The sequence below is a fragment of the Dasypus novemcinctus genome, chromosome 29 (genome assembly GCF_030445035.2).
Source record: "Dasypus novemcinctus isolate mDasNov1 chromosome 29, mDasNov1.1.hap2, whole genome shotgun sequence".
NCBI lineage: Eukaryota > Metazoa > Chordata > Mammalia > Cingulata > Dasypodidae > Dasypus > Dasypus novemcinctus.
The window spans coordinates 21991835-22004681 of record NC_080701.1 but is presented as its reverse complement, the minus strand read 5'-3'; the positions used below and the strand labels follow the sequence as shown (position 1 = coordinate 22004681).

General features: G+C 36.5%; 1 protein-coding gene across 6 annotated transcripts in view; it reads right to left on the bottom strand.

Moving 5' to 3' along the window:
• ADAM32 (ADAM metallopeptidase domain 32) overlaps positions 1–12847 on the bottom strand; it is a 269013-nt gene that overhangs the window by 108591 nt on the left and 147575 nt on the right. For all 6 annotated transcript variants that reach the window (XR_011647754.1, XR_009184075.2, XM_058290128.2 and 3 more), the window contains one exon: positions 12551–12749. Coding sequence is in view for 4 of the 6 variants with exons in the window: in XM_058290128.2 (XP_058146111.1) it covers positions 12551–12749 (199 nt within the window). In the remaining 2 variants the exon portion in view is untranslated. The remainder of the gene's footprint in view (positions 1–12550; positions 12750–12847) is intronic.

Sequence of the window (12847 nt, the reverse complement as noted above, 5' to 3'; positions counted from 1 at the left end):
AGGGGAGGGGGGGAAATTAAATAAATAAAATAAATCTTTAAAAAAAAAAAAATCTAGAGTATAAGTTCCTAGGGGATGAGGGATGAGAAGGAGCACTGATGCTTAATGTAGGTAGAGTTTTTAATTAGGTTGATTATAAATGTGTTGAAATAGATAACAATTTATAGTAATACATTATAGTGAGTATAACTAACACTGCTGATATGCAAATATGATTGAAGCTGAAGAGGCAATCTAGGGACATAAATGTCAACAGAAATAAAACTAGAGAATAATCTTGGGACTGTATAACACAGTGAGCCTGGCAGTGGATGAATATTGCAGTTTTAGTACAAATACAAGAATGATTTATGGACTATTACAAGGTGTTAAGAATATGTGATACTTGGGGAAAATACAATTAACTAATAGAGCATAGTTAACAACAATATTGTAAAATTCTTGCATCAATGGCAAAGAAGGTATTATATCAATGCTAAGGGTCAAGAATAGGGGAAATGGAGGAATGTGAGGGGAGAAGACAGGGGTGGCTGAACTATACATGGAACTGAGGGGAGGGTTGGGGGAGGAAGCAGGTGAACTCTGGGAATTGGCAGGTCTGTGGTTAAAACTACAATGGTGGTAATATTCTTTTGAGAAATATGGCAGGGGAAGGTTACTGGTGCAGGGCATCAGGGTGGAGGGATATGCAGGATAGGGCACACCTGGGGCATGCCTCTCTGGATTATGTAAGTATTCATCTTGACATAGTGTGTTATCTCAGTGGGTGGAAACCCACACAATAAACAAGACAATGTTAAAAACATCCTTTCTTGATAAAAATGCTTTGCTGGGCAGACAATCTCAGGAAATCAGCACCCTGTTAGTGGGCCTTACTTTGGAATTTATGCTCCCCAGTGTAACAGAGTTAGACTCATTTATAGTTTCCCTACACATGGCTCTTCTGCCAATTTTATTTGAACCTAAAATTAGCATTATACTCATTAAATATATGTCCCGGAGACTTAAATATTTGGTCTGTTTATATTCCAGTTGAACCCTGAATTTCAGCAGAGTTGCAAAACTTAACTCTCCAGTTCATCGGACCCACCCAGGACAACTAACAAAAGGATGAGGATGGACAACACCTATCCCAAAAAACAGAGTATCTACAACTTCAAGCAAAACAGTTCCATTCATCTGCCCAATGGGAACTAAGCCCCCTCTCAATCAGAAAGAGAGTGGGCATCACCATCCCCAAATCCTCAAGATTGAGGAATGAACAAACATAAGAAGGGAAAGCACTGTGGACTAAAGTATGCTTGTTATTATTCTAGCAATGGAAGAACATGTGTCATTGATATAAAGGCAGTGGCCAGTAGAGGTTCTGAGGTGAGGGAGAAGGAAGAATAGGTGTAACATGGGGCATTTTGAGGATATTGGAATTGTCCTGCATGACATTGCAATGATGGATATAGGCCATTATACATTTTATCAAAACTTATAAAATTGTGCAGGGCAAAGTGTAAACTGTAATGTAAACTATAGTCCATGATTAGTAGCAATGCTTCAGTATGTGTTCATCAATTGTAACAAATGTATCACACTAATGAAAGATATTGTTAATGGGGGAAAGTGTGGGAGGAGGGTGGTGTTGGGTATATGGGAATCCTTACATATTTTTTTAATTTAATTCTTTTTTTCTTAGAGAGTACCAGGGTCTGAACCTCAGAACCTTGTACGTGGGAAGCAGGGACTCAACCACTTGAGTTACATCTGCTTCCCACCCCCCCATGCCCATAATTTTGGTGCAGTATTTATGTAATCTAATGCTTCTTTAAAAATAAAAATTTTTAAAGAATAGGGGAAATGGGATTTTTTTCCTATTGGAGTAAGGAAAATGTTTTAAAATTGACTGAGGCTAAGACAGCTTAATTCTGATGAAAATGGGAGCCACTGATGTGTACACTTCAGACAAAGTGAACAAGGCATGGGACTGTACAACACAGTGAATTTTTTGGTGGATGATAGACTGTGGTTAACAGTACAAATATAAGAATATTCTCTCATAAACTATAACAAATATACAATATTAATCCATGATGTTAATAATAGGGTGGACCCAGCAGAAATAAAAGAGATCAGAAGAGGATACTTGTTTATAAACAATTATAAGCCAAAAAGCTAGACAAAGTTGATGAAATGGACAAATTTCTGGAAACACACAAATAAACCACACTGACCCTAGAATAAATAGAATACGACAATAAACCAGTCACAAGAATTTGAAATAGTCATCAAAAAAATCCAATGGATGTGTCATGATGATGGAAACGAGTGTTGTTGGGGGGGGAGAGGGGGGGTGGGGGGGGTGGGGATGAATGAGACCTCACATATATATTTTTAATGTAACATTATTACAAAGTCAATAAAAAAATTAATTTAAAAAAAAAAAAAAAAAAAAACAAAAAAAAAAACAACTCCTAAAAATGAAGTCAGGACCAAATGGCTTCACAGGTGAATTCTACCAATCATGTAAAGAAGGTCTAACAACAATCTTGCTCAAACTCTTCCAAAAGGAATCCTACAAACTCGTTCTATGAAGCTAGCATCACCCTAATACCAAAGCCAATTAAAGATATTATGAAAAATGTAAATTACAAACCAATTTCTTTAATGAATATAAATGCAAAAATCCTCAATAAAATACTTGCTAACGAAATTCAAAAACACATTTCAAAAATTATACATCACAATCGAGTGGGCTTTATACCAGGTATGTAAGCGTGGTTCAGAATAAAAAAAAAAACACTGTAATATACCATATTAATAAATTAAAGAAGAAAAATCACAGAATTATTTCAATAGATGCAGAAAAAGCTTTTGACAAAATACAACATACTTTCTTGATAAAACAATTCAAAAGATAAGAATAGAAGGAAGATTTTTCTCACTATGATGAAGTGCATATATGAAAAACCCAGTTAACTGAAAGCTTTCCCACTGAGATTGCAGTAAGACAAGGACACCCACTCTCTTCACTGTTATAAAATAAGCTGCTAGAAGTTCTAGCTAGAGAAATTAGGCAAGGAAAAAAAAAACACCTTGATAGGAAAGGAAGTAGTAAAACTTTTGATATTCACTGATGATATGACCCTAAACTTAGAAAATCCCAAAAAAATCTACAACAAAGCTACTAGAACTTATAGGCAAATTCAGCAAAGTGGCTGGATACAAGATAAATATGCAAAAACTAGTTGCATTTCTATACATGACTAATGAGCAATCTGAGGAGGAAGTCAGAAAAAAAATCCATTTACAATAGCAACTAAAAGAATCGCTTATATCCAAAGCATGAGCAACAAAAGAAAAATAGATAGTGGGACTGCCTCAAAAAAAAACACTGTAAGCTACAATTTTGTCAAGAAGATGAAAAGACAGCCAACTCTATTATAGACATAGAAACAACCATACTAATAATTACATGAAATGTAAATGGACTAAGTACACCATTTAAAGGAAGGGATGATCAGATAGGATGAAAAAAAAAAAAGGAGCTAACTAAGCTACCTACAAGAAACATCCATCAAATATAAAGGCACAAGTAAGTTAAAAGGAAAGAGATAAGAAAAGATACACTATGAAAATACTAATCATATGAGAGGTGAAATATATATATTTATGGTACAAAAAAGTAAAATCAGATAAAGAAATATTACCAGAGTTAATAGGGCCATTTAATAATAGTAAAAGTGTCAATTCATCAAGAGGATGTAAAAGTCCTAAATATGTACACCACTGCTAATATTGCTCCAAAACACATGATGCAGAAACTGACAAAACAAAAAGGAGAAACAGAAAGTTAGCAACTATGGTCAAAGATTTCGAAATGCCTCTCTCAGAAACTGATCAAACTAATAGACAGAAAATCAGTAGCTATAAAGAAGACTTGGACAACACTTAAAACCAACCTGTTATCATTGATATTTATCAACTATTACATCCAACAATGGCAAAATACACATTAATTTCAAGAATATGTGGAACATTCATCAAAATAGACCATATGATGACCCATAAACAATAGTTAATAAAGTTTCTATATTAATATAGCCTATACATGTATATGCATGTATTCAAACTTGTCTAATTCTATATCCAAATTTGCCTAGTTTCTGGAAAGCCAATTACATAATATAGACTCTATAGGCTTTGAGTATTCAGGAAGGATATAGACTCAATGTGTATTTGAGCTTACATCCAGATGGAATGTGGGTGGTATGTTAATTCAAGCTTATCTGGTTTCCAAACAAACCCCTAAGCCCTAAGAAACTAACAAAGAAAGTTTTTTTCTGTGCCAAAAGTGCTGCTTGACCCCCGCTCCTAAATCCTCTGCATAAAAAGGACCTAGAAATCTTTCTGTAGGCTTGGTTTTTTGGATAGAAGTCTGCTGGGCCAGGCCAGTCATAATAAATCTTCCTTCTCAGAGAATCCTGGCATCCTGGCCTTCAATACTGCGAGCACCATCTTCTCTCTGCTGCCACTACATTTCTTGGGGCTCGTCTGGGATCTCTGAGAAAGCCAGTGATGGCAACAGTTGATTACCCCTCTCAGACACCTCCAAGGAAGCTGGGAGGGCCCAGATGAACCCCAGCCCAGGGTGCCTCTGGACTCCTTTAGTCCAGAAAGAGGTTGTGGACTCTGCTGGAGCCCTCCTGGAAGAAACCAGAGGCACTAAAGGCTTTTAAAGGAGACCCTGAGAATGAAACAGAAAAGTGCCACATGCCAGACAGGTAAGTCCCCTGGGGCATAATGTAGGAAACACCTAACTGTAAATGTTAGAAGGGGAGCCTGATCAACTCCTGTGAGGACCCTAGTACTCCCAGGAAGTTTGGGGGGAAGCTGTCTTCTCTAGATCTGAAAAGGAAAGAAAAGTGGGTGAAACAGAAACATACTTTTGTGGGGTAAAAGCAGAGTCCTAATCCATGGGTCTGTGGTGATCTCATCTGGTCAAGGGTAGTGAAGGCACCATCTGGGGCTCTTCATCTGAGTCGGGGGTTTATACCAACCTGCTCTTTGGTTCTGGCTAACTGCAGGTTAAAGGTTTGGCAGTAGTGAGAGAGGTTTTGTGGGTTCAAGTCCTACTCCCTCGTTGGTATCTCAGTGCTTCCTACTGGACTGCATCCTGAAGAATTAGTCTAAATTTGGAAGATCTTAGTTACAAAAAAAATGGATTGGTTTTTATGATAAAGCTTGGTCTGAACTGAGAGTAACAGGAAAGTTTTGCCAGAAATAGGCCTTTAAATTTTAATGCTGGATTGCTATTGAGCTTGTTTTGTAAACAACAAGGGTAGGCAAAGAGTCCTGTTAGAGGTTCCCCCTCGCTAAGTTTGCAATAATTAACAAGCTGTAACGCAGTTCCCCTGATATGCATTAGAGAAAGATAAGCCCCCTCCCATAGCTTATGTGTCTGAAAACATGGTACTTCCCCAAAGGCTGTAAATAAATGCTGTGTGAGTCCCCTTAGCTCCTGTCAAAAATCTTAAAAGCAATAAAAATAAAAAATGCAAAGTGATGGAAAGCTTGGAAACAATCATAACAAGGAGTAAGAATTTTGAGACAAATTTATGAACTTTTTGTTTCTGTGTGCCATAACTCCTTTTGTGTCAAGTGCTGCTTGACCCCCACTCCCTCTGCATAAAAAGGACCTGGAAATCTCGCTCTAGGCTCAGTTTTTTTGACAGAAGTCTGCCAGGCCCCACCGGTTGTAATAAATCTCAGAGAATTCTCGCATCCTGGCCTTCAATACTGTGAACACTGACTTCTCTCTGCTGCCACTACAATATCATACATATTATGTTTTCTGACTACAACAGAATTAAATTAAAAGTGGAAAGCAAAATTTATAGCTAGAAAGTCCATAAATAATGGAAATGTAACAACATACTTCTCAATAACCTATTCATCAAGAAAGAAAGTAAATTAGAAATTGCTTTATATTGATTGCTAATGAAAATAAAACATTGAAATTTGTGTGATGCAGATAAAGCAGTGGTTAAAAGAAATAAATAGCTTTAAACACTTGTATTAAAAAAGAAGAAAAGTATAAAATCAATTATTTAAACTATCATTTTAAAGAGACAGAAAAGCAAATTAAATTCAGTGGAAGTGGAAAGAAGACTGAAAATCAATAATAAAGAAAAAAGATAAATAATAGAAAATTCAGCAAAGCCAAAAGTCACTTCCTTGGAAAGATCAATATTTAATAAATCCTTAACAAGGAAAATCCAGGTGCAAAAAGGAGAAAACACAAATTACTAATATTAGGAATTAAAGAGGGAACATAACTACAGATCTTGCAGAGGTAAAAGGATAATAATGGAATATTTTAAAAACTTTTCTGCCCTTAAATATAATTCCTCAGAAAAATGGACAAATTCCTTTAAAGACACAAAATGAAACAAGAATAAACAGAAAATCTAAATAATCCTTTATCTATTGAAGAAATTATATCATAATCTAAAACTTCCACTTCAGGAAAACTCCTTATCCAGATAGTTTCTTTGATGAATTTCATAAAATAATTAATAATTAATACCAGTTACAAAAACTCAGAAAACAGAAAAGGGTACACTTCCCAATTAGTTTTACAAGCATACCATAATTCTAACACTAAAATCTGACAAAGGCATTTATAAAAAAATTACAGGCTACTCCTCCTCACAAACATAGATATATCTTAGTCAGCCAAAAGGGTGCTGATGTGAAAACCAGAAATCAGTTGGCTTTTATAAAGGGTATTTATTTGGGGTAGAACCTTACAGTCACAAGGCCCTAAAGAGTCCAATTCAAGGTACCATAAGAAGTACTATCTCACTCAGAGTTACTTCCCTCACCAAATTCTCTTGTCACGTGTTGGGGCAAGATGGCTGCCGACATCTGCAAGGGTTCAGGCTTCCTTTTCTTAAGGCTCCATGGTCCCAGCTTCTTTCAATACCAATTGTAAGCTGGGATAAGTCTCATCTCTCTTCTGGGGCTCTTTTCTCTCCAGGCTCAGCTGCTCTACTTTCTCTACAAAGCCAGCCATAAACTATCTCTTCCTGGGGCCTCTGCCATGTCTAACGGAATCTTCTTTCTTTCCTTAAGTATCTGCTTCTCTGCGTGCTTACTTCCTGGGCTCCTGGATCAAAACTCTGAATCCTCTACCTTGTCGTTTTCTCTGTGACTCCCCACCCGCCACGGTGATGGGGACTCAATGTCCTACTGATGTGGCCCAATCAAAGCCTTACTCATAATTTACTCAAGCAAAAATGAAACCTCTGAATTCAATACAATGTAAGGGTATCACTAGCCCAGAGGAACAGACCAGTTTATAAACATAATCAGTATTTCTTTTTGGAATTCATCAATAATATCAAACTGCCACAAGATTGATAAAAATATTAAATCAAATCTAACTTTATTAAAAAGTACAATATATAATGACCAAGTGGGTTTTATCCATGAAATGTAATTATTAAATATTTTAATGAAAATCAAGCAATTAATAAATTATTTAAAATGCCTGATCACCTTAAAAATGTGGGAAAAGCCTTTGGAAAAAATCAACATCCATTTACATTTTTTTAAAAAGGCCCAAGTGAACTAGGAATTGAAGGGAATTTCCTCAACCTTATAAAAAGCACTCAGGAAGAACCTACAACTAATATCACACTTAATGGTAAATACCTCAATGCTTTTTGCCTAAAACCAGTAAAAGTGTTTTACAATTTTCTTACCGCTTTCAGTCAACATTGCACTCAAGATCCCATATAGTGGAATAAGGCAAGAAAAAGAAATAAACAGCATAAATATTGGAAAAGGAAAAGGAGAAGTTTTTCTCAGATGACATGATTTTGTGTGTGTGTACATGCACAGAAAATCAACAAAAAACACTACTGGAACTAGTTAAATGAGATGTTGTATGACATTATCAAATTCCAGTGATCTCTGTGAAATGTGACTTTTCGACAGTAAAGTATGCAATCAGGTTGCTTCTTTTATTTTTCCACAGTAAATTACATATTCCCTGATCACCTTTGCAGAGAAAGGAACAATTCTGAAAGCCTTAGATGTCTGATTAGTTATAAGGAACATATGCAAAGGGTATTGTAAATTTCATTATTACAATGGTTCATTCTGAGCTGGTACTCTGAATTCTTATTACATAGTATTTTTGTCAATGAACAAATGCAAAAACTGTACTGTAGTACAGCTCCATATATTCAAGTGACCAATGAAGAAATAGTCTTCTCTATCCTTAGTAGACATCATTATGTCTTACTAAATCAGCTTATAGGATAAAAGGCCAAGATACAAAAATTAATTATATTTCTACATATTATCAACAAACAACTGGAAAAAGGGAAAGTGTAACTTAAGAGAAAAATAAACACTCTTTACAATAGCATCAAAACCCAAAACCTAGTTAGGACTAATATCAATGACTGATATACAAAACATGTACACAGTAGACTACACAACATTGCTTAGAGAGATCGATCAAGTACATGGGTCAGAAGGTACAATATTGTTAAGATATCAACAATCCAGAATTCAATACAGAGTCAAAACAATGTCATTAAAGATTCCAGTAGGCAATTTTTGTAGAAATTGTCAAGTCATATGCTAAAATTTATATGGAAATGAAAAGGATGAGGAAAAGCCAACATAAACTTCTAATACAAACTACAATAATACATTCTAATTTGGCTACAGTATTACAAGGGAGTAAAAGATGCCAGCCTTTGGGCTAAACATTCTGAAAAATGACTGCACTAGGTTATTAAGTACAGAATGTAAAATGCCAAAGCCAGCAGAACCAGTTATTTTGCATATCCTTCCTGATAAAGAAAAATATGTAAAATAGTTAAGTTATTAAGAACGTGAACACTGGCATTTGGAAAGTCTACCTTCTTAGTAACTGCTGACATGAGTAAATTCATTTAAATTCTGATTTACAGTGAAATAAGGAATATATACATGTTTTATGGTGTTGTGAAAATTTTAATTGGCCTATCATAGGCATATCAACATAAGAATGTATAAAACTGAACATTTATTCTCTTCCACTCCTTCCAATTTTCTTCTAGTAGGAAAATGCCACCATCAGGCACCTAGTTACAAAGTCCTTATCTGGGAGTCATTCTTTTTTTTTTTAAGATTTATTTATTTATTCCCCTCCCCCTCCCGGTTGTCTGCTCTCTGTGTGTTCCTCTGTGTCCGCTTCTGTTCTTGTCAGTGGCCCGGGAATCTGTCTCTTTTTGTTGCATCATCTTGCTGCATCAGCTCTCCGTGTGTGTGGCGCCACTCCTGAGCAGGTTAGATTTTCTGTCACGCTGGGCAGCTCTCCTTATGGGGTGCACTCCTTGCATGTGGGGCTCCCCTATGGGGGGACACCCCTGCATGGCACAGCACTCCTTGCATGCATCAGCACTACACATGGGCCAGCTCGACATGGGTCAAGGAGGTCCTGGGTTTGAACCGTGGACCTCCCATGTGGTAGGTGGATGCTCATTCATTGAGCCAAGTCCGCTTCCCTAGGAGTCATTCTTGATGTTTCCCACTCCCTCAACCTCTTTGTTTAAGTAACTGCCAAAATGTGTCATTTTTTTTCTAAATGCTCTCAAACCTTTTCTGTCTAATACAAACTACAATAATCCATTCCTTGTAATACTGTAATAATGTATAATTTGGTTACTTCCTGCTTCATCATCATATTATTTGGCTTTTTTAGTTCCTTGAATACACATATTGGTTCTCATTTTAGAAAATGCACATATTATTTCTGCTACCTGTTACACTCTTTCCCATGCCCTTTACCAAAGTAATTCCTGCTCATCTCTCATATCAATTATTATTGACCCTCCCCACATTAAATGGATTTTCTTATGATATAATCTTATATATTTCTCTTTTGTCTTGTAATATTGGGTCGATAAGTTATTGGGCAATTTTAATAATTATTCACAATTTTAACAAAATATTAATTAATCTAGACAGTGTTCTAAGTGCTTTTCATCCATTAACTTATGTGAAATTAGCTGAACAGGGGAAGAGGTCAGCACACTAAGAGGCAGAGCTCAATGCTCTCACAAAAACAATGGAGAAAGAGCCAAAACCTGTCCAGGGAACCTGCTTTGGGAGTCAGCAGACCAGGACAGTCAGTGCTACACAACTCCCAAGAGGGTGAGAGATAGAGAGATGAAGAAGCTGAAACAATAAACACTGAGTTACCAATCCCCTGCAACAGCTGGAAAGAACTCCCTTCTCCTACCCCCAAGATATTAAGCTGGGGTAAAACCCTGGCTCTCTGTAGCCAATGGAGGGGAGAACAGACATCTTCCTTCCCATCAGCTGTTTCAAGGGAAAAGGGAGGAGAGGTCAGGGTGCTTTTCTTCAGTGAATTAGGCACAAGAAGGCCCAGACTGAAACATCTCTGTCGAAAGGTGAGTTGATGAGTGCCATCTGCTGGCAAGTCTGGAAATTGCATGGACAAAAATTTCTAGGTTCTCTTTGTAACTTCCCCCTGGGAGAGAATCTGAGGCCTACTAGAGTGTCCATGATCCGATTTTGGTAACTTAATCTGTGCAATTTTAAAGACCTGGAGTAAGTTGAACACACTATCAAAGAAGAGCTATGGGGGAAAAATAGGCAATAGAGAAACTGGCCATCAGAGTAAATTCACCAACATATTCAGATGCCTAGACATCAACAAAAATTACAAGCCATACCAGTAAACAGGAAGAGATGGCCCAGCCAAAAATACTAATCAAATATCCTGAAGAGATACAGGATTTAATACAACTATTCAGTGATAACCACACAACTCTCCTAAATCACTTCAAAGAATTTAAAGAAAATATAACTAAAGTAAAAAGGATACAATACCATAGATTGTACTCTTTGGATGGATTTATGCTTTATTAATATGTATCAATAAAATTGATTTATTTAAAAAATACCAGAAAACCAGAAAAGCATTGAGGAGGATGTGGAGAGATAAGAACGCTTACTTGCTGCTGTTGGGAATTAGAATGGTACAGCCACTGTGGAAGTCTGTTTGGCAGTTCCTAATGAAGTTAGATAAAGATTTACCAAGTAAACTGACATTATGACTACCAGGTATATACCCAGAAGAACTGAGAGCAGTGACACAAATAGACATCTGCACAACAATGTTCATAGTGGCGCTGTTCATGATTGCTAAAAGATGGAAACAACATATGTGTCCATCAACCAATGAATGGATAAACAAATTGTGTATACACATGATGGAATTTTATGCAGTTTCAGAAGAAATGAAGTCGTGAAGCATATGACAACATGGATGAACCTAGAGAACATTATGTCGAGTGAAGCTAGCGAGGCACAAAAGGACAATTACTGTATGATTTCGCTATTATGAACTAAATATAATGAGTAAACTCATGGAGTTAATAGCTAAATATAAGTCACCAGAGAAAAGAATGTGGTTAGAGAATGGGAAGCTGAGGTTTTATCTGTACAGAATTTATAGGAAGTTGCTTAAGAATGTTTGGAAATGAAAAGAAACAGGAAGAGTACTTGGCCCAATGGATAGGGGGTCCACCTACCCATGGGAGGTCCACGTTTCAAACCCCAGGCGTCCTTGACCTGTGTGGAGCTGGCCCATGCACAGTGCTGATGTGCACAAGGAGTGCTGTGCCACGCAGGGGTGTTCCCTGCGTAGGGGAGCCCCACATGCAAGGAGTGCACCCCGTAAGGAGAGCTGCCCAGTGCGAAATTAAGTGCAGCCTGCCCAAGAATGGCTCCGCACACACGGAGAGCAGACACAACAAGATGATGCAACCAAAAGAAACACAGATTCCCGGTGCAGCTGATAAGGATAGAAGTGGTCACAGAAGAACATACAGCAAATGGACACAGAGAGCAGGCAACTGGGGGCGGGGGAGGGTGGAAGGGGAGAGAATTAAAAAAAAGAAATGGTGAAAGCACATCATAGGATCTGTAATTAGTAGAGCTAACATATGGGTATGATATTGGTTTGTTTTTTGTTTTGTTTTGTTTTTCTTTTTTGGAGTAATGAAAATATTCCAATATTGATTGAAGTGATGAATGCATAACTTTGTGATTATATCAAATGCCATTGAACATTTTAGATAAACTGTATGGTTTCTGAATAAAAAAATAGTAGGGTGGTTTGGGGGGAAAACAGCAAATATCAGATATAGACTATACTTAGTAATACTTTGATGATGCTCTTTCATAATTTGTTACATATGTTTCAAAACAATGCAAGTTATTGGTGGTAGGATGAGTTATGGGAGCCCTGTATGATGTTACATATGTTCATTTTGTAAGTTCACAACTTTTACTATACACTTATTGTTTATATATGTTCATGTATGATTAATTTAATAATTTTTTAAAAACCTGAACAATAGCTCTGAAACATCAAGTTTTATATTGTATGTAAAATTTTCCTACATTGTGTTAGTGTTAAAAAAAAAAATTGATGACCAACCAATTAGATATAATAAAAGGATATTACCTACTCCAAATAAATTCGCACATCGCTCATCAAGATCATGGCATTTTCCATCATAACAGAAAAATCTTCCTCCCTTGCATGTATGTCCATTGTGTATAGTTACGTCTCTGTCACATTCTGATGAGCTTCCATTACAAAACTCAGAAATATCACATTCAGGATCTACTTTGGGCCTACATTCAGTACCACCAGCAACAATCTAATAGAAATTAAAATATTAAAAAATAAAGCATTAAAAATAATTGTAACATTTACAAATTTTATATCAAACTGGTGTCAATTACATTTACGGTCAGT